Source organism: Aulostomus chinensis, chromosome 6 (genome assembly GCF_037954235.1).
Source record: "Aulostomus chinensis isolate RoL2024-O1b breed Wild chromosome 6, RoL_Achi_v1.0, whole genome shotgun sequence".
Lineage (NCBI taxonomy): Eukaryota > Metazoa > Chordata > Actinopteri > Syngnathiformes > Aulostomidae > Aulostomus > Aulostomus chinensis.
In genome coordinates this window covers 14,118,090-14,137,193 of record NC_141325.1, presented here as the reverse complement: position 1 = coordinate 14,137,193, position 19,104 = coordinate 14,118,090, and the positions used below count along the sequence as shown (strand labels likewise).

General features: G+C 39.4%; 2 protein-coding genes across 2 annotated transcripts; both read right to left on the bottom strand.

Moving 5' to 3' along the window:
* LOC147260214 (uncharacterized) lies at positions 1–4,887 on the bottom strand. The gene is made up of 4 exons (XM_086206679.1): positions 4,739–4,887; positions 3,162–3,249; positions 2,193–2,475; positions 1–1,343 (listed from the first exon to the last, which is right to left on the bottom strand). The coding sequence occupies exons 2-4, from the start codon at positions 3,188–3,190 to the stop codon at positions 1,224–1,226; spliced, it is 432 nt and encodes a 143-aa protein (XP_086062805.1). The 5' UTR covers positions 3,191–3,249; positions 4,739–4,887; the 3' UTR covers positions 1–1,223.
* A 767-nt stretch (positions 4,888–5,654) lies between these two features.
* erap1b (endoplasmic reticulum aminopeptidase 1b) lies at positions 5,655–17,775 on the bottom strand. The gene is made up of 19 exons (XM_086206678.1): positions 17,524–17,775; positions 16,711–17,220; positions 16,380–16,518; positions 14,596–14,730; positions 14,312–14,432; positions 13,385–13,539; positions 13,177–13,290; positions 12,956–13,087; positions 12,745–12,876; positions 11,998–12,078; positions 11,655–11,812; positions 11,112–11,191; positions 10,843–11,026; positions 10,139–10,295; positions 9,808–9,992; positions 9,503–9,664; positions 8,671–8,811; positions 7,946–8,027; positions 5,655–7,069 (listed from the first exon to the last, which is right to left on the bottom strand). The coding sequence occupies exons 2-19, from the start codon at positions 17,190–17,192 to the stop codon at positions 6,899–6,901; spliced, it is 2,811 nt and encodes a 936-aa protein (XP_086062804.1). The 5' UTR covers positions 17,193–17,220; positions 17,524–17,775; the 3' UTR covers positions 5,655–6,898.
* Positions 17,776–19,104: the final 1,329 nt, after the last annotated feature.

Genomic DNA, 19,104 nt, shown 5'->3' with positions numbered 1-19,104 from the left:
AGGAGGAGATGGAATGTTGGAGCTGTTGACAAATGTGTATCATATTCACATATAACAATATTAGCTATATTTATGTAAAAAAACAAACAGTTATCTTTCGAGTGACATAAAAATGTGTTGTCTTTATGTTTTGTTTACTATACCTATTAGATAAGTAAGTAGACCAGCTACTGCAGAAGGTAATTCACATTTTATCCTGTTATTTAAACAGTGATGTGAACCCAATGCATTTTACCCCAGCAAATTACTGTAATTAATTGTGTCTTAACCAGTATTAAGGCATTTGGAAAAGACAAAAATTATACAGCACAACCAAAAATAAGGTGAGGATAATGAAGACAAAATAGACTAAAAGAGTTAAAAAAAACAACAACCCAGATTCATTTAACTGTGATGACTGTGGTATCGAATCTTTCTGAAAGAAATCCATAATCATTTCAAAAGCAATATAACATAAATTATTCAAAAACAACTGCTTCATGCAGTCATACTTTCACACATTCTTTGTCTCGCTACATTTACCGCCAGCTGCAGCTGCTGCTTCCTGTTGAAGTGTCCTATCACCTTATAAAAAAGAAGTTAAAACACTATCATGTACGTAAATTAAGCATAAACAATCCACTCAGCATCTTTTTTATAATAATAGTGGAAAATAAACACGCTAAATCTGCATCCGATTTAAAAAAAAAACAACCCACAGCAATAGAAGACAATCACGCTGACAAGTTGATGGCTTTGGTTTTAAATTCTGCTGATGATATCTGGGTTTTACTAAAAGGATTATTTGAGCGACATTCAGATACTTTTAATCTATTCTATTGTCATTGTTGTTGTTGTGCCACCTACAGGTCAAATGCCTTTGCTACAATTTCATACTTGAGGGTTTACGAGGCAACACGGGAAAGTGCTCGACAAGACGAGAGAGAGAGAACAAATGAGATGAAAAGACAACAGCAGCTGGGTAAATGATGTCCTCGGACACATTTTAACAGTAATCCCTGCAGGAATAAAATCTATTTTGGTTCACAAATGGTTTGTATTGCAGCTTTAAAAACATTGCCACCTCTGCGGCCTCCATTCTGTCCTCATCATCATCACATTCATTACCACAATAAAAGAACCTCATTCACAATAAAAGAAAGATTTAAACATTAGAAACTCTTGTTTCCGGCTCACTGCAGTCCTCAAGGAAGTGCAATAAAGGAGCAGCGATAGTTCCTGGGTTATGGCTGTGACTGTGCTTGGGATTGTACCATGTCTGTGTGAGATGGGGGTATGATGGGATTCACTGGGACGCTATATTCTGTATATGCAGGGGGGAGATCTTCAGGCTTAAGTCCCAGCTGGAACACAAAGAAAGGAAAACGCAGAGTCAAACAGAGGAGAGTGCTTAAGATACATGTCTTTTTTTTTTTAAAGCTTGATTTTATACCTGTAAAATTGAAATATTCAGTGGGTGTGTAAAGATTTGGACCTAGTTTCTATCCTTGGATACAAAAGCAAGACTATGGAAAGGTATTGTGGAGGATAAAGGAGCAAAATATTTTCACAAAAGATGCCCAAATAAGGTGTAACAATGAAATATACATTCCTCCACGATGAACCCTAACACCTCAAGAGACATTGTATTTTGTCTTGAAAGAAACAACACATATGATGTTAATTAAGCAGATGCAAATATATTGACCCCATATCAAACAATATCTGGTAATTAACACTTAAAATTAAAATCAATATGAACAGAAATCTTTTTCTTGCCCCTACTGAGCTCCAATGACCCACAGTATAAAAAAAGAACGGTACTCTGACAAAATAGGCAACAATAAGCTTCAATTAGTACACTGAAATTATCAAATGGCCTTAATTACTTAAGCAATTTCAGAAATGTTTATTTTAAACATTGTCTATTATGTGTGCAAGAGTTAAAAGAGCAAAGAGACAACACAGAAGGGAGCTTTTTCTCTCATATTTAAAGATGGTAAGATTTTCGCCTTACGCAAACCACGGATACTTCTACATCTATAGTGCCACAGAGAAACACAACAGAACATTTCTGACATGTTCAAGTATCAACTCTTCCTGTCACAGGAGTTAGTTGACGTTCTTTAGTTACCGACTTACACTAAAACAAAGCAAAACTGATAAAGGCAGAAAGGGATGTCCATCACTGATTGGATTTGATTTAGAATCACCTCGTGATAGGAAGGTGGGGGGCCGCAGAAGGCGGCGTTGTCATACTGTGGTGGCGTGAAGACTTCCTGGCTATATCGAGGCACCCTGATGTGGTCGTCACTATCCTGCCGCGACAACCCTCTAGGAAAGGGTATGAAGTATATCGAAGGCGGCCGGCCATCCTGCTCACTGCGCCTCCATGCCTCCCTCTCTATTTGCTCCTCCCTAAGGCGGCTGCATGTCCTGCAGAAGGTGGTGCAGAACATGATGAGGAGGCCGAAGCCCAAGATGGCCAGGAAAATCCTTGGAAGCAGGAGGAGGAGAAAGATGGTGAACGGTGCGACAGGGGAAGGCAATATTAGAGGGAAAGTAATAGATTAAGGGAGACGAGAGAAGTGGAAGAGGACAATGTAAAGGAGTTTCTTTTTACATTTCAAAAGTGAACCAATATGTACACTGCAATAAAGAGTAACAAGCACTGTCATTCTACAAATACAAATGTTAGATTTTTTAATATTGTTTTCACTTGTAATATAAAAGACATGATTTAATTTGCAAAAACAAATCGGAGCCATTCTTAAAATAGACAACAAATACAAACTATACATTAAAAAAAATGAATAAAATTAAAGATTTAATATCAATTGAAAATATGTAATTGTTTAACTTTCTTAATTTTAAATAATTACATTTGTGTTAAATATATTTGAGCTCAATTTCTTTACACACTCTATAGCTCGAATTCGTATATAACATTCATCTATAACTTCAATACAATTTAAATTGATTTGTTTAGCAGAGCAAATAAATAAAGAGTGAATGACTTCTTTATCCTTTTAAAGAATGAGGTTTATCGACTAAGCAGGAGGTTTTGTGGAGAATTTCAGAATTATTTGACTGATTTCAATTTTTTTGAGCATCATATTCAGTTAAATATAAATTCAATGAACTGCAAACCATACTTGAAGATAAAAAGCAATGTGTCTTACTCAAGTACAGGGATGTACTGAAAGGGCATCCTTCGAGCTGTGTAGATCAACAGATGAATCTGAGATGAACTGAAGTTCAGTTTTGGACCTGAAGTTGAAATGGGCAACATATTTCATTGATAAGTTCGTGGCTCTTTTGGTGTTACAGTCCTGTTGATCCCGTGGAGAACAAGTTATCACTTCTAACATCTGACCGACCTAAATTATACTTTGAGCCCACAAATATTTTATGCTTGCCACCGTAATCTCACAGTACTTCATCACATGTGGGAGAGATAACACTGCACTCTAAATGTCTGACCAACTGTAACCTTACATGGTTTACAGTTATTCTCCTTTCTCTGCACACTGGATGCTGCAATTATGGAAAAATCGAATTTCCTCAGTTTTAACCATAACTGTTGGGTTATCAGGTGATTCACTGGAGGGCTGAGGTCATGAGGGTGTATCTAATGATATCTGAGGTCTTGATATCTGGATGAGACAAATAATGAAGGGGAACTCTGACAAACGGTACGGCTGTTCCTCGGTTATCTCAACAACTATTCATCTGACTCACATAACACAAGGCGCGTGCATTGTTTGAGCCTAAAGAAAGTTTTCAGATTTTCAACAAGAATTTTGACTGACAGCCAGGCTACGCACCAAGATGACAGTCAGGATTCTGATTGACAGCCAGGGTACACAATGAGATAACAGTCAGGATTCGGATTGAAAGCTAGATTCTGAAAGATGGGTGGCACGGCTCAGAGGTAAAGTGGCCGTCAAGCAATACCTGGCCTCTCACCCAATTTCGGCTGGGATAGGCTCCGGGCCCCCCGCGAGCCTTAACAGGATAAGAATATAGAAAATGGATGGATGGATGGATTCTGAACAGAAGGGAAGAGGCAGATGATAATGGGGATTCGGACTGTCATTTCAGTCAGTCACTCAAATTCTTTACTCCAGAATTCTTTCATAACATCAAACCACACCATCACAATATCATCTAACAGAAAAAAAGAACTACAAAATGAGAACCGGTCACTTAATTGACTTCACTCTGCACTTTCTATGGACACCAGCACGGCACATACAAGTTTTAACCATCAGCGGGCAACAGTTTGCCAACGGTGTCATGCAAAGAAGCTGCAACTACTGGTGCACTTTGCATCAGTTACCCGTCCTGTCAGGTTGAAATAACAAGGAGCAGTGGGGTCAAAGTGCACCAGATTGTGATCAAAGTTCTATCAGTAGTGAACTCAGTACAAGAGGAGACAAATCATAAAACAAGTAGGCCATTACCAAAACCTTCACCGCCCAACTTGCTTTTACCATCCACATGATGCTGCATTTGCATTTATAGGAATGGAAAAACATTTGTGGTGATCTAAATTACTGCCGTTTACATGTAAATCAATAGATAAGCAAACGGACAAGAAGTAGGTGAGGTCAAAAATCAACATATGGCTGATAGGTGAGCAGCTAGTCAAACAGCAGGCAAGGGGAACAATTCCTCAGACTGTGATACTCTTCATTAACAGGATCAAACTATAATCAATAGGAAGATGAAGTGAACAGAAGTAAGGTTGTATTACCTTCAGTCCAGAGACGGTTCTCCTCAGGTGTGGGAGTGGAGGTGAGTAGTAGAGCAAAGGACAGTTTCTATTGTGGGTGTGCTGATGAGGGGGGCGGTGTGTGTGTGTGTGTGTGTGTGTGTGTGTGTTAGTGCAAAGCCAAGCAGGTGTATCAATCCTTGTACCCTATATCAAAATAAAACAAAGGACTGTTTGTTATATTACCAAGAGTGCAAGTTAGAGGAATTAAGTCTATATGCTCACATATGCTGTTTAAATACGTAGGTCTGTGTTTTAGGAATTATGTTCTATAGTTTGTACCAAAGGTCCATAGTGAAGAATTTACGACGGCATTCAAAGTTTTAAAGTAAACGCTTCCTTTTTCTACAGGGCATCAGTGACGAGATATAAGCCAACATTACATAATTAATAACAATTCACTTTGAGAGCTTTTGAAAGAGTACAGATATCTTTTCTCATGCATTTTTTGTTTTACTTAAAAAAAATGTTTTAATTTCATATCAAAACACGTGTGCACTCTTTTGGACTTCACATAACCCTTTTTAACCATCAAATAAAGAAGATAAGAGTCCTCAGATTCTTCAACATTCTTGCCTCTCTCATCTCACATATTTGTCCTCCCACCTCAAATAGTAACTAAACAGTAATTTCTCATTTGTCTTTTTTTTTTTAAACCATCTGACTGAATTAGGATATAGATTCAGTTTGTATGCATGTGTATAGGACAGAACTGGAACACAGACAAACCAAACGCGTGTGAAATCACCACAGGACCGTAAAAGTAACTTTTACTGTTTGCAAAGCATATGAACTGTTGACCACAGGAGAGAAACGGTACAAAGGTTACATCCATATAAGGACTAAACACCCAAGGTTTAGTAGAGGCAATGTGATTGGTAAGAAACATACCTGCAAATGAATTTAAAAAAAATTTATTTACCAGTTCCATGTCTAAAAAAAAACACTTTTAGCACAAATAAAGTCCAGGACTGCAGCAATATGACAAGGCGTGTTCTACAGAGCACAACCACCTGTACTTTCCTGTGTTATTTAAGCAATCGTGACAGTATTTTAGAGTGGACCAGAGGGTGCACAATTTAGTTTCATTCATCATAAATCAATCAAATCAATGTCATAAATCTGAACCAATGTGTTACATTGAGAAAACTTTCTCTTAGCTGCCCTCTAGTTAGCGGTTGAAAAATTTATTCAAGTGTAGCCGTGACAAACAGTGTACGGGTGGCAGATATTCCCACAATTTTTAGGAACAAAATTGTGGGAATATCTGCCGCCTGTGCACGCGTTTCTGAACATTTTGTTTTGTACGTTTTTACGTGGAAAGAGTGGCGTGATAAGCAATCCATCTGATGTGAATGTCATTAAATCATGAGTAAAAAACACTAACTCACACACTAACTCACACACAAAAACACACAGTTTCACAGAGAAACTCAATCCCATTAAAAATTTGTATCTGATCCTGACACCCGCCGATGAAGAAATGAGAAAATTGTTCCGATAACCCTACCAACTCACATACCACGGAAATCTATTGAGACTTTTTGTATTCAGACAACAAAAAGACATTCATGTTTGGACTGTGTTTTTTTTTAAGTCACGAGTCGGTCATTTCTAAAAAAAAATTATTCACAGTTTAGTATTGTAAACATCTTTGATAATCTGGGGCGGCATGGCTCGGAGGTAGAGTAGCCGTCCAGCAACCGAAGGGTCGCTGGTTCGATCCTCACTTCCCCCCGTGACCATGTCCAAGTATCCCTGAGGAAGATGCTGAACCTCTAATTGCCCCCCCCCCCCCAACCCTTAATGGCTAAGTGCTATAGAAAATGGATGGATGGATCTTTGATAATCTCAAATAAATATTTGGTCTATTCCATTACATTAGATGGGTCTTTTGTTTTTAACTAACCTAATACAGTTAACTGACAAAATTTCAATTAGGCTGTTCCTGGTTTTTTTTGAGGGGGGGGTAACTGGTTATTTCTTATTTGCATTTGTCCAAATACTAATAAAGTGCACTTAAAAATAAGTTTCCTTTCATTTTGATTTTAGAGTGTGGGGTCAACCGCTTTGTGGTGTCAGTCAGACCAGACTTCACCTCCAAACGTTTGTTTCAGCGACACAGTTATTCACATTTTTTTGTTATAAATCCTCATGTGTGACCCGATGTTTGTGTTTGTCCAGCCAGGCCTGGAGCAGAGGAAGGTTGGTGTCCATCCAGCGGATGTTCTCCTCGATGGTCTCGTAGGCCTGCTGGATACACCTCATCTCAGAGCCCGTCTCCTCAGTCAGAGAGCCAAAGAAGCTTTTCACCTGAGTGCAGGCAGAGAATGCGATCTTACATACACATCTATAAAAGTCTGACACTACAACAGAATAATGAAAATGTCCATAATCGTTACAGTGCAGAGATGTTAGTGTAAAATGTAAAAACACTGATTTTTTGTTTTTGTTTCAATAAATAAATGAAATTGATAAAAATTATTTCAATTAATTCGAAGGGATGCATTGATCGGTATCAGTCCAATACTATTCAAAATATACTACATTGAATATTGGAAACATATATAATTTCATCCAAAGAATTAGCCAAAACTATCATGCATAACTATTTCATACAACATGCTGTGAAGATGAGAGAGTGTTATGTTGAACTTACTGCCGTGGCGTTTAATGCAACTAGTTTTTGGCGAGTTACACGTTATATTGTCTATCGCATTAAATCCAAAATTCAACACTGGAATCATAATTCCTGTTCTTTTTTTAATACTCAAATTTAAACTTTTGCACTCTAAATTTCATTTTGAACGTTGCTGACAAATCAAAAATTCTATTAAAACATTTGTGCGTCTGAAGAAGTTGTCGAGCTATGCAGTATGTATCACTTCCTTTAGGGAAGTAGAAAATTAAGTTTCATGGTTTGATCAAAATACTTAAGATGTTGCTTGGGAGAGGGAAGAAGTAGTATCTAAACATACTCAAGTCTTCTGCATGTGGTAGTCATGTACCAACCAAGCACTTTCAACTGTCAGTGATTGACTACATCTTTGCTCTCAGAGCATTGAGCACTAGAACATAACATGACTCTTGGGGCTTTCAAAAGGCTACAACAGACTATATTTTCTAGGAAATGTAATCATTCAGTTTCGGTCTACATGCAGTGCAGTTCAGGGCTTTGGCCGTTCTTACCTCCTCCAGCATCTCCCTGGTAGAGTAGTGGTGGGTCACTCCCATCACCATACTTGCAAGGGTATTGGAGCCCAACTCAAACCTGTGGCATTGAAGGAAACTGGTTCAGCGATAAGTCAAATTTCCGAGAACACAACTCTAGAAACATGACTTGTACACGAAGCAAAAGATTAACATCTTTTATGAGAGGACTCGAATGTCATCGGACAAAATGGAAGCTAAGGTGGGTGTCACTTGAATGTTTACAAGACACGTCTTATTTAGACACACCCCGGAATGAGTGTTGCTCATATTGTGTAGCATGCTTGTATATTGTTGGGGTGCAGCCAGACCGGGATTGTGATTTTTGAGTAACGGTTCAGTGCGGTTCCTTTTGATTTGTACATTATAGAGAGAAAAAAAAAATCATCCTAACCACAAAATTAAAAAATGAATAAAAACCATAAACATCATCTCGACTGCACTAATGGCAGTACTCTTTTCTATACGTTTGCAGAGAGGGTGGTGCTAATGAGCCATTTGTGTAAGCGAATACAAACAACCTAGAATCAATTTTGTTTCCCGTGGATCCTTAAAAATTGTGATTCATACGCCAGTTGAACCTTGGGTTGTGTATGGAACAGTTTTTTTATAGTTCCATATGACCTCATCAAGTATTTGACCATGCAAATCATGCATATTGCAGCTTATAAAAAAGAGCATTTTAGTACGATGAACTGACTGACTTCTTGACGAGGGTATGCCAGTTGGCACGGAAAAAGTCCCACGCTAGTTTGTGGCCATGGGGGTTGTTGCTGACAGACACGATCACACTTGGAAGGTCTTGACTCTTCATCACCTCGCCGTGAAGGCTCTGCTCCATCATCCTGTAGAGGGAGGGGACGTAAGAAGGGAAGAGTGAGATAAAATCAGACCAGTAATTGTACTTCAACCAGCAATTACCGATGCGTCCTTGAAAAAACACCCTAATGTTCATTTCGTTAATAAATATCATGATGAAAAGAGTTGGTAAACAACATTTTGACATCACTGCCATACATTGATCTGCAATGTGTACAGTTCAGCTAATTTCTTTTTGAATGAATATTTAACCCCACAAGACCCACATGCCTCTGTTTTGCTTACCACGCTTTCTTAAATAATTGAGTTTAACCCAAAGGTTCACAGCCAAGACAAACCCCTTAATTCCTCAAGATGGGCTTTGTCGAGCCAGAGTGGATCACTACATTTCTAGTTGATCATTCAGTTTCTGCGAGAAGCGCCGCAATTAAGGCATGTGCCAGGGCAGCTTGGTGCGCCGCTTTGTGAGGAATACACAGGAAGTCTATTACTGACAGAAGGTGCATCAAACTGCACAGACCACATCAAAACAGACAGGAAGTCATTGCCCAAATGGCATAGTGAATGTGGTCAATTTTCAAAACAAAACACTATCTGCAGACTCACAATCACAAAAACAGACCAAAAAAAGGCACAATATAACCCACATACTCCATGTACAAATGATGGAAACATATCCACCAGAATTAACAGAAGTTAAATTCCACCAGTACCCACCACTTGAGCTTATCCTGCAGAGGGCTAAATGCCATAGCAGACTTCAAGCGGCTCTTCACAGACATTTGCAATGAATCCTGGTACTTCTTAAACAGGAAGTCCCACCCTGCCGGTGTTCGGCCTCCGACTAGAAACACAGCCATGGTGACATCAACAGGGAGGCTGTAAAATAGAGAAAAGTTTTATATCCTTGTGTACTTCAGATGTTAAGAAAAGACTGACACGTGTCAAAAATGACCACAGGCTACAGTTTAGGTGAAGACTCATAGATAAGTAATACAACATTCAAGACCGTGACCTCTGACCTCATGTTGCCATCCGAGTCCCTCCACATGTTAAACAGTTGAGTGGCTTTGGTCACACAAGGGGCGTAGTTTCTGACACAGGCAAATGTTAGCAGGTAGCTCCTCATCACTCGCTCAGACACTGAACCAGAGTCACCCCACTCCTGGCGGTCAATCAAGCCCTGGAACAGGTCCACAATGTGTCCCTGTGGAAATACAAGCAGCCATACAACTATTACATCGGTTCATCCATAAACCACATAATAACAAACAGCACATTTTGTGTATCACCAAGTCAATCAAGAGTTTTTAAGTGAATATAAATAATGTTCTTGGTGGATCCTTCACAAACCTTCATCTGGTTCTCCAGAGCAGCCATTTGTCTCTTCTCCATCAGTTTATAGAGCGGTACAAGCTCTCCAAAGCCCTGTGTCACAGCCATGATCTCGGTCTCTTTGGACAGGTACAGAGAAAGCTCTAAAGCTGTGTCCAGCCTCACTTTCCCGATACTGCAACACACACACACACACACACACACACACACACACACACACACACACACACACACACACACACACACACACACACACACACACACACACACACACACACAAACGTCTTTTAAATCAACACTTTGTTGGTGCTTGGTCTATTCCAGCAAGTATATTTGATTAATTAACCTTTGAATTTGTGTATTAAATCAACTTTTTGGGAACAAATTTATCCCATCCTCCCCAGAGCCACACAAAAAGATAAAATCCCTTCCCTCATCTGTGTGTGCAGTAGGGAGCTGAGACCCTCAGAGACCAGCTGGTGCGAATTAACTTAGCACAGGGAATAGCAGTGGGTGGGAAGTGTGGAAGTATCAAATGGTGCCCAACACCTAACCTCGGCCACTGGACAATAAGTGTATTTGTATTTCCCCAAAAAGTTGGCGTGTTTCTGAAAGTCAATTCTACTAAAAAAAAAAAGGGGAAGACTACAAACATGCTACCTCATAGTATAATGTATTATTGGATGGAACAAACAAACATGGGAAATCCAATGTTGACAGACCTGACCAGTTGGAAGACATTGTGGATGAGGCTGGCTCGATCATTGCTGCTGAGGGCTGTGTGGTTGTGTTGGAGCAGTTTTATGATGGAGTTCCACCCCTCGCCTGCGTAGTGGACCATGTAGTAGCCGCTCATGTTCAAATTGAACTTTACCCAGTCTACTGTCTCTGGTAGGTATAGGACATCTACAGGTAGAGAGTAAGGGCAAAGGACTTAAAGTAAAATTTAAATGACACGTACTGTAAAATAAAAACAGAGCAACACACTCACCAGTCTTTGTCTTAAGCAGGAATCGTTGCACTGTGCTGGATGCACTGGTTACAAAGGTCAATGGGATCTGCCACAAGAATCTATCAACACATGATGATTGTTATAATAGATAAATAAAATAATTATTATAAATAACATCAGACTAGTTAACTCTCTGGAAAATTTCTCTCTCACAATGACAATAAAGATTTTTGATGCTTAAGATTACATAAAGTTTTAAAAATTAATTATAATCAAAAACAACTGCTGAATGGTTTGAATGGCATGCTACACAGTTACATACAACACCCCAGGGAGAATGGCTTTAGTTTGGAAAAAAAAAAAGTGAATGAATCAATGTTTTACATTTCTAAATCTTTACTTTGCCAACATTAAGTGGCCAAATCCAGAAAATAACATAAATAATAATTTCCCATGAAATTACTAAAAAAACAATCAAACAGGAAATATGTTGAGGTGCTTTGCTGCTAATAAAAAAAAAAAAAAATCATCATGTGACCAGACCTTTCTAGCAAGTGCATGAATTATCAACTTAAATTTTACCCGTCAGTGAGGGAGGGGTCATCTGTCTTCAGGTAACGCTCCTGACTGAGCCTGACCTCATGACCTCTGACCTCAACAGTGACCAGCGGAAACCCCTCCTGCAATGTCCAGGTGTCCATGATGGTCCTGACATCCACCTCGTCACCTGAGTTCCATTTCTGCACGCGCGCGCACACACACACACACACACACACACACACACACACACACACACACACACACACACACACACACACACACACAACTGAATACTACCCAGCTTACTGTTGTCACTATATTAAGTAGGTTACAGTGTATTGACTTGCACTGTTAGATATTTTTGTTGAAAAGCATGAAATCTTACAGAGGCACCAGACTGGTGTTTGCGCTTTAAGCAGAATTCCGTCTGTTTGATTCCACCGTCCATATTGTCAGAGTTGCAAATCTGGTGGAGGAAAAACACAAAGTTTTAATACAGAATATGAACATAACACCATGACCACCCCACCAAATGACTATAAGGAAGATTTCTTCTAAATCCCAAGAACTAGAAATAAATTTGATCCTTGTAAAGTGTCCTTGAGTTTCTTTAGCGGTTCCGAATAAACCAAAATTATTTTTACTTTATTCAAAGTGGAATATTTCCTGAAGATTTAAATACAACAGAGCTAACCACCGCACCACTGCGCCGCCCAATGAAGCTGCTCTCACAGTCACATTAATCTGTTTCAAGATAATGAGACAAACTAGAATGCCAAAGATTAACAATTAGAATTAACATCCAAGCTGCTGCTCTGCACTGTTCATATTAAAGTTTTAAAACCCTGATGTCATTTGAGAAAAATTGTCATAATTGAAACACAACAGCTGTGCAGTGATTTCTGTTGATGTTGCACTAATTGCTGTATTTTTAATTAAGCAGCACATTTGGTCTGACATGAATATCAAATTCCACAAAAGACGACTGAAAGATACCAGCACATTCTGAAAAAAATGGTCTATTTATTCACCCCCTTGTGCATCCCTAGGGGGATTCTTTTCAAGTTTTCAAACCCCAAATATTCAGGTTGATTTTCTAACTTCATTAACTCATCACTGCCTCATCACTCACATCAGTCAGACTCTCCCACAGGTGGCTGTTGACAGTGTTCTGGTAGCTGTAACGTTTGAGGTATCGGATGATGCCGATCTCAAAGCTGTTAGGTGTCAGGAAATCTCGCAGCATATTCAGAATGCAGGCTCCCTAAAAAACACAGACATGAACATTCCAAACCCATCAAGTCCATCTTTGTCTTTGAGAATAACACCGATTTTGCACAGACCTTGTCATAAGACACGTCGTCAAACATCTCCTGGATCTGTGTGGGGTTTTCCACAGGGGTGGAGACCGGGTGAGATGAGCTGAGGGAGTCCACATCCATCGCCTCAAAACATTTCTCCAAGAAGAAGTCATCCTAGGAAGAAGAGTGAGGAGAGTTAAGGACAGTATTGGGTTAAAATGAGGTTGATATGTAGACAGGAGAAGAACATCATGAAAAGGTACCACATGCAGCTCTGGGTATGTAATGTCCACAGAAACATACTCCATGAACTTGGCAAAACCCTCATTGAGCCACAGATCGTTCCACCACTCCATCGTCACCAAGTTCCCAAACCACTAGACAAGAGAAGAAAAGACATACAGCGCCATGAAGACTGAATCTGAGAAATACACATTTTAAATTTAGGAAATATCTGCTGCTGTCCACTACCTGGTGCGCAAGTTCGTGAGCGATGACCATAGTGATACCCAGCTTGTCTGAAGCGGAGGATTTGTTGGGGTCGAAGAGAAGAGCTGTCTCTCTGTAGGTGGTCAGCCCCCAGTTCTCCATGGCTCCTGACTGGAAATCAGGGATAGCAGCCAGATCTGCAAGGCACAAAAGCAACAAATACACTATGTGTCTTGAATCACATAGGTATGTACTTGTGTGGAATGCAAAAAAATGTCTCAAAGGACAACAAAACATACCTAAAAAAAACTTACCTGTACTGCTAATAAACTCCCAGCAAAAGTCTCTGTCTACATTTAAATTGGACTAAATGCCTCAAGTGAATATCTGAATATTAATTGTTGTGATTCAATGAGTATAATATCAAAAGACATTGTTAGACAAAGAATTATAGCCACATACGTGTCATCGAAGGAAAACGATAAAAACCCAGATATTTTCTTCCAACGTAATTGTCAGGCAGAATGTTTTTAAAAATCGGCCGACCTTCCAAGAATCGACATTGAATGTTAGCTACAGAGCAAACAAACCCATGTATCTCTTTTAAATCAGTATGAGTTTCTAGGAAAATGTTGCCCACCCCTGTCTGATCCATCCATTATGAAGAAATATTGCATCCAAACATATCTAGACTTTAAAAGGAAAACTTAATGAGAATTTACATGAACAGAGAGCCCTTTTACAGGCTATTTTCAATAGCGATGGAGTTGGAGGTGTCAGCATTTATGCACATTCTATCAAATTGCATTTCTGAACTCAATGAAAACTGCAAACAAGCACACGGATAGAGTGATATTAGCATATCAGACCCTCAAAAAGAAAAACCCAACAGTTTAACGTGATGATTACTTCCTGAATCTGCAACCAAAACAATGGCAACATCTTTATTGCAAATGTAACTCCACTGACCCTGTTTGGGGAGGGGGTAAGGAATATCGAAGTAGTCATCATAAAAGTCCAACAGCTTCACCGCAGCATCCAGGGCAAAGGCTGTCTGGTCGATCTTCTCAGGAACAGAATAGACAGAAATCTGACGGAAATCACAGCGAAAAACACGCTCCTTGGTATTGACGCTGCACAATATTACATAAAATCTTACACTGATGAACTGATAACTGTCTCATGATAAACGTCTCCAGTATTAAACTAGTTGATTCATGATGAAAAGACAGTATGTGCAGAGACGTCCTCACATTGACACCATGCCGGGTGGTCTTGCTCACAGACAGGAAGTCAGACACGATGTAGGCCACCAGGTATGTGCTCATCTTCACTGTAGTGTCAAAATGATCTTCCAGTAAGTCGCCCGGCAACACCACTGTTTTGACCTAAAAAAAAGAGCAGCAGTGATGAAAACGTGGAAGGGGAACAAACAGGTAATTTTTATGAGGCAGTTACAGATGAAACATTCCTATTTATAAATGTTCTTACTCATAAAGCACAATTGCACAACTGCAGTGATTCCCAACCTGCTGGTGGTGGCCCCCTGGTGGGCAATGAAGGTATTGCCAATGAGCCATCAAATCATTTCCAAAATAGTATGATTTTTGAGGGGGGGTGGACAAGTAATTACAAATATATATATATATATATGTGTGTGTGTGTGTGTGTGTGTGTGTGTGTGTGTGTATATATATATATATATATATACTGTATATATATTCTGTATGTATGTATGTATATATACATATATATACATATATACATACATACATATATATATATACATATATACATACATACATATATATATATATATATATATATATATATATATATATATATATATATATATACACATATACAGAATGATGTTTTAAATGTTAAAACACTGTTAAGGATATTAAAATGTTTAAATATCATTTTCTTTATTTTGTTTTATTTTTCTTTCAAGTATTAGATGTGTGACAAGCAAATAACCGATAGGAAATTTTGTTGTTATCAGCAGAACTACTTTGCAGTGGGACCGCACTGCACTTGACTTGTTTATGTTTGATGCTGATGGCTGAACCTGGAGGATGGACGGCTGGCGAGCAACAGGGAATATTAAAAGGGAAGAGAGACAAGACACTGATGGGAAATCCACAAAAAATATGTGATTATGTGCTAGCCTACTGAAGGTGTTACTGATTTTAAAGATGCTGTGTTGGTGACTGTGGAGCTTCCAACATGTTTCTCCTGTATTCAGTTCAGTCCTCTATGTTCAATCTTTAATACAAAAGTGCTCTGAGAACACATTATATGGCCTCTGTGTTTATGGGGTCGGATGTTGGCAGTGAAAATTTTTGAGATTTAAAAGTGGGCCCTGAGTTTGAAAAGTTTGGGGACCACTGCTGCTTGGATAGGCTCCAGCCCCCCGCAACCCTTAACAGGACAAGTGGAAGAAAATGGATGGATGAATTCTATATCATTATTCTGTGAAATAACTCAGTTAATCAAAGTAGCCTTTCATTCAAAAGGGGAATAAAGTGACATGCCAGGCAAGAACTACTGCAGTTAAACACAGTGATAACCAGACACCATCATGCAGGATCACCAGAATTATTAGGAAGAGAATTGCAGGTGAGTGGAAGGACCCAAACCATTGGTTGCATCATCAAGTGTTTGTTGATAAAGGGACGTCACTGGGCTGCCAGACCTCAACAGTGGTGGTCAGTGGAAGGTTTAATTTACAGTTATTGCAACTGATTAAATATAAAAAAATGAAGTCTGGGTTCTGATTCAAATAATCCTTGACAGGATAGAGATAGATGGATGGATAAATTTCCTTGTTTATCTGAGGGTGTGTGTACAGTGTATTAGCCTTGAGTGATAATGGTGACTACCATGAGATAGAAGCCCGGGTACCAATTTAAAAAAGTTTCTGGTAATTGTCAAAGTGCTGAATATTGAATTTGATCATCAGTTGACCCCTACAAACCTTAAACTCCTACATTTGTGTGTGTGTGTGTGTGTGTGTGTGTGTGTGTGTTTTTACCTTGGGCATGTTGGAGATGGCTATGTGTCGTGGTTCTCGTATGATGCGGATAGTGAAGTTGGCTTTGAAGGCAGGTTCATCAAAACAGGGAAAGGCTCCTCGAGCATAAGTGGCTTCAAACTGCGTAGATGCCAGAACCCTAATAATGTATTTAAAGTGAGATCATAATTAAATGCTGTAAAGACAGAGTAAAAACTACTATGCACAACATTAATTAAGACACTGTTAAACTTGGCATAATCATATTTTTTTTAAAAAAGGATGTACAATCCAATCCAGTTGTGAAATCTATTGCAATTGGCGTTCATGTCTGAATCTGAAGTTATCTTACCGGACCTCCCCTGTGCTGGAGCGGTAGCTGCCCTTGTAGAAACCATGGAAGCTCTCAGATAAGTTGGCAGCAAACTGCAACTGAAGCTCGTACTTCCTCCCTTTGGTCAACACCTCTTCTGACAACAAGGCAAGCTGATGGAAACGAGGATTCTCCAAAACCTGCAGAGACCTCACACCCTCAGGAGCCATGAGCAGCACACCGGATGTCTTCATGGCTTTAGCATGGAGAACAATGGTCCTGGTGTCTTCACGTACATCCAGCTGGATACGAACAACACCGGTGAAGTCCAGGGTGGTCAGATTAGGGTGAATGGTCAGATCGTAGTGGAGGGGGAAGATGGTTTTAGGGAGTCTCATCTGATCCCAAGGGAATGGCTGACTATCGGTGGCTACTGGAGGGTCTTTGACTTGATCTGGTAGCTGCGCTCCCAATGAGAAGGAACAGGAAAGCAGCAGCAGGAAAAGAGGAGCGTCAATCATGGTGGAATGGGGTAGGGCACCTTCTCACCTGTGGAGCCAGAATTTATCAGAGATCTGAACTTAATAATACACAGGAAGAAGATAAAGCATCATAGTAAGACGCTGGGCGACCACCAGCCAAGACTCAACCTACAAATTAGGCCACTAGCTTAATTTGGAAATACTAAAATTCTGGAGATTGGCCATAGACAACTTGATTGAATTATTACTTATTTGAGTTAGCTTGTTAAATATATGCAGTTTCTCTCCAGACTGGAGCGCTATATTATCTAGAATTCCTACACCTCTACTGTTTATGTTTTTATTCTTATATCTCATAATGTTTCATTACCGTTGCGTCTTGAGTCGCAGCTTCAAATTGTCACTTTCAGGAGTGAAAGCGAAAGAGATGATGGAGGAAGAGCAATTGCATGCTGGGAATTTTCAATGTTCATCAAAATTTTGGCGACGTGACTTGAAAATAACTAAATTTCATGTTTGCAGCGTCAACGCTAAAACCGGAGAGAATTAACCAGACAAGAGTGAATGTCCTTCCTCAACTTTCAAACGTTCACAACGCTGTAGAATGATTGGGCTGAGTACGAGGCTCAGTCGGAAGTAGGGGAAACATAAACGAGTAGAAAGTTCCGAGTTGTATTTTGTAATGACGTCTTTCCCCATTAGAGGGCACTACAGCTTTGATTATCGTCTGCGGATGCCTTGGTTTACTGACAACCACTCGACACAGCCCATCACGATTAAAAAAGCTCAGCGAGTTAGGTGGTGCTGGTGAGGGAAATCATTCTTCCCATACGCATTAGCCCAAAGTATTGCAATTCAAAATAAATAGCCAAACTTTGGTCATGATAAATTTGCATTAAATCAGAATAGGCAAAAGTAGTTTTGCGGTGGTCACAGAAGGATAAACTACTTCAGCTGTAAACAGACAGTGTTTATGTTGACAGAGTTGCTGAACTTTGTATTTCCAGGCAAAATATTGGATGACAAGACAGTAAAATGCCATATAAAGTTGGAAATACAAAATGTTTCTGTTTTAATTGAGGCAAAGCATCATTTAGATTGCAATGCAATGCAAATTATACTCTGTCCACAAATTTTAACATATTTAAGAAACTGTATTAATGTGGGACAACATATATTTTATCCATCCATCCATCCATTTCCTACTGCTTATGTTGTTAAGGAGCCTATCCCAGCTGCCTTTGGGCGAGAGGCGGGGTTCACCCTGAACAGGTCACCAGTCCATCCCAGGGCCAACACATAGAGACAGACAACCATTCACACTCTCAGTCACACCTACAGTCAATTTAGAGTATCAATCAGCCTCGTCCCCTCTTGATGGCTTTGGACTGTGGGAGGAAGCTGGAATACCGGGAGAGAACCCACACAGGAACAGGGAGAACATGGAGACTCCACACAGAAAGATCCTTCTTTCTGTGAGGCCACAGTGCTAACCACTGCACCACTCTGCCAACCCATGTATATTGTCAATCATCAATTATCAGTATTTATGGACTGTTATATAAATTACAGAATTATAAGAATTATTAATAAAGTTGACCAAACACATCACACCACCAGTCACATTAAGTCGGGACGAATTGACAACAGAGAAGTCTTTCACTAAATAATGTGCAAAAGTTGACGTTTTTACTTCAGAAGACGGTAGGATCCTATTTGGTTTATTTTTGTAGTCACACCTCTTCTGCATCCCACGTAATTAAGCTGTTCAAAATAATTTTGAATAAAGCTGGAAGACCTAAAATTCACAAAAAGTTGTGTTATAGCTGAAGCATGAAATTAAATGTGCTTTCATTAAATGTATCACCCGCCCTTTGTAACTTGCCTCATCTTCAGAAACATTTCAACTGGCAGTTTTAAATAAAATGACCCAGCTTCTTTTTTTTTTTTT

Coding starts and splice junctions, on each gene's coding strand:
- LOC147260214 (XM_086206679.1), bottom strand. CDS start 3,190: ATGCCCTTTCAGTACATCCCTGTACTTGA. Junction 2,476..3,161: donor CAGTACATCCCTGTACTTGA/GTAAGACACATT, acceptor CCTGCTTCCAAG/GATTTTCCTGGCCATCTTGG. Junction 1,344..2,192: donor CCCCACCTTCCTATCACGAG/GTGATTCTAAAT, acceptor TTTGTGTTCCAG/CTGGGACTTAAGCCTGAAGA.
- erap1b (XM_086206678.1), bottom strand. CDS start 17,192: ATGATTGACGCTCCTCTTTTCCTGCTGCTGCTTTCCTGTTCCTTCTCA. Junction 13,088..13,176: donor CATACCCAGAGCTGCATGTG/GTACCTTTTCAT, acceptor TCTTCTTCCTAG/GATGACTTCTTCTTGGAGAA. Junction 11,192..11,654: donor GACCCCTCCCTCACTGACGG/GTAAAATTTAAG, acceptor ATGTGTTGATAG/ATTCTTGTGGCAGATCCCAT.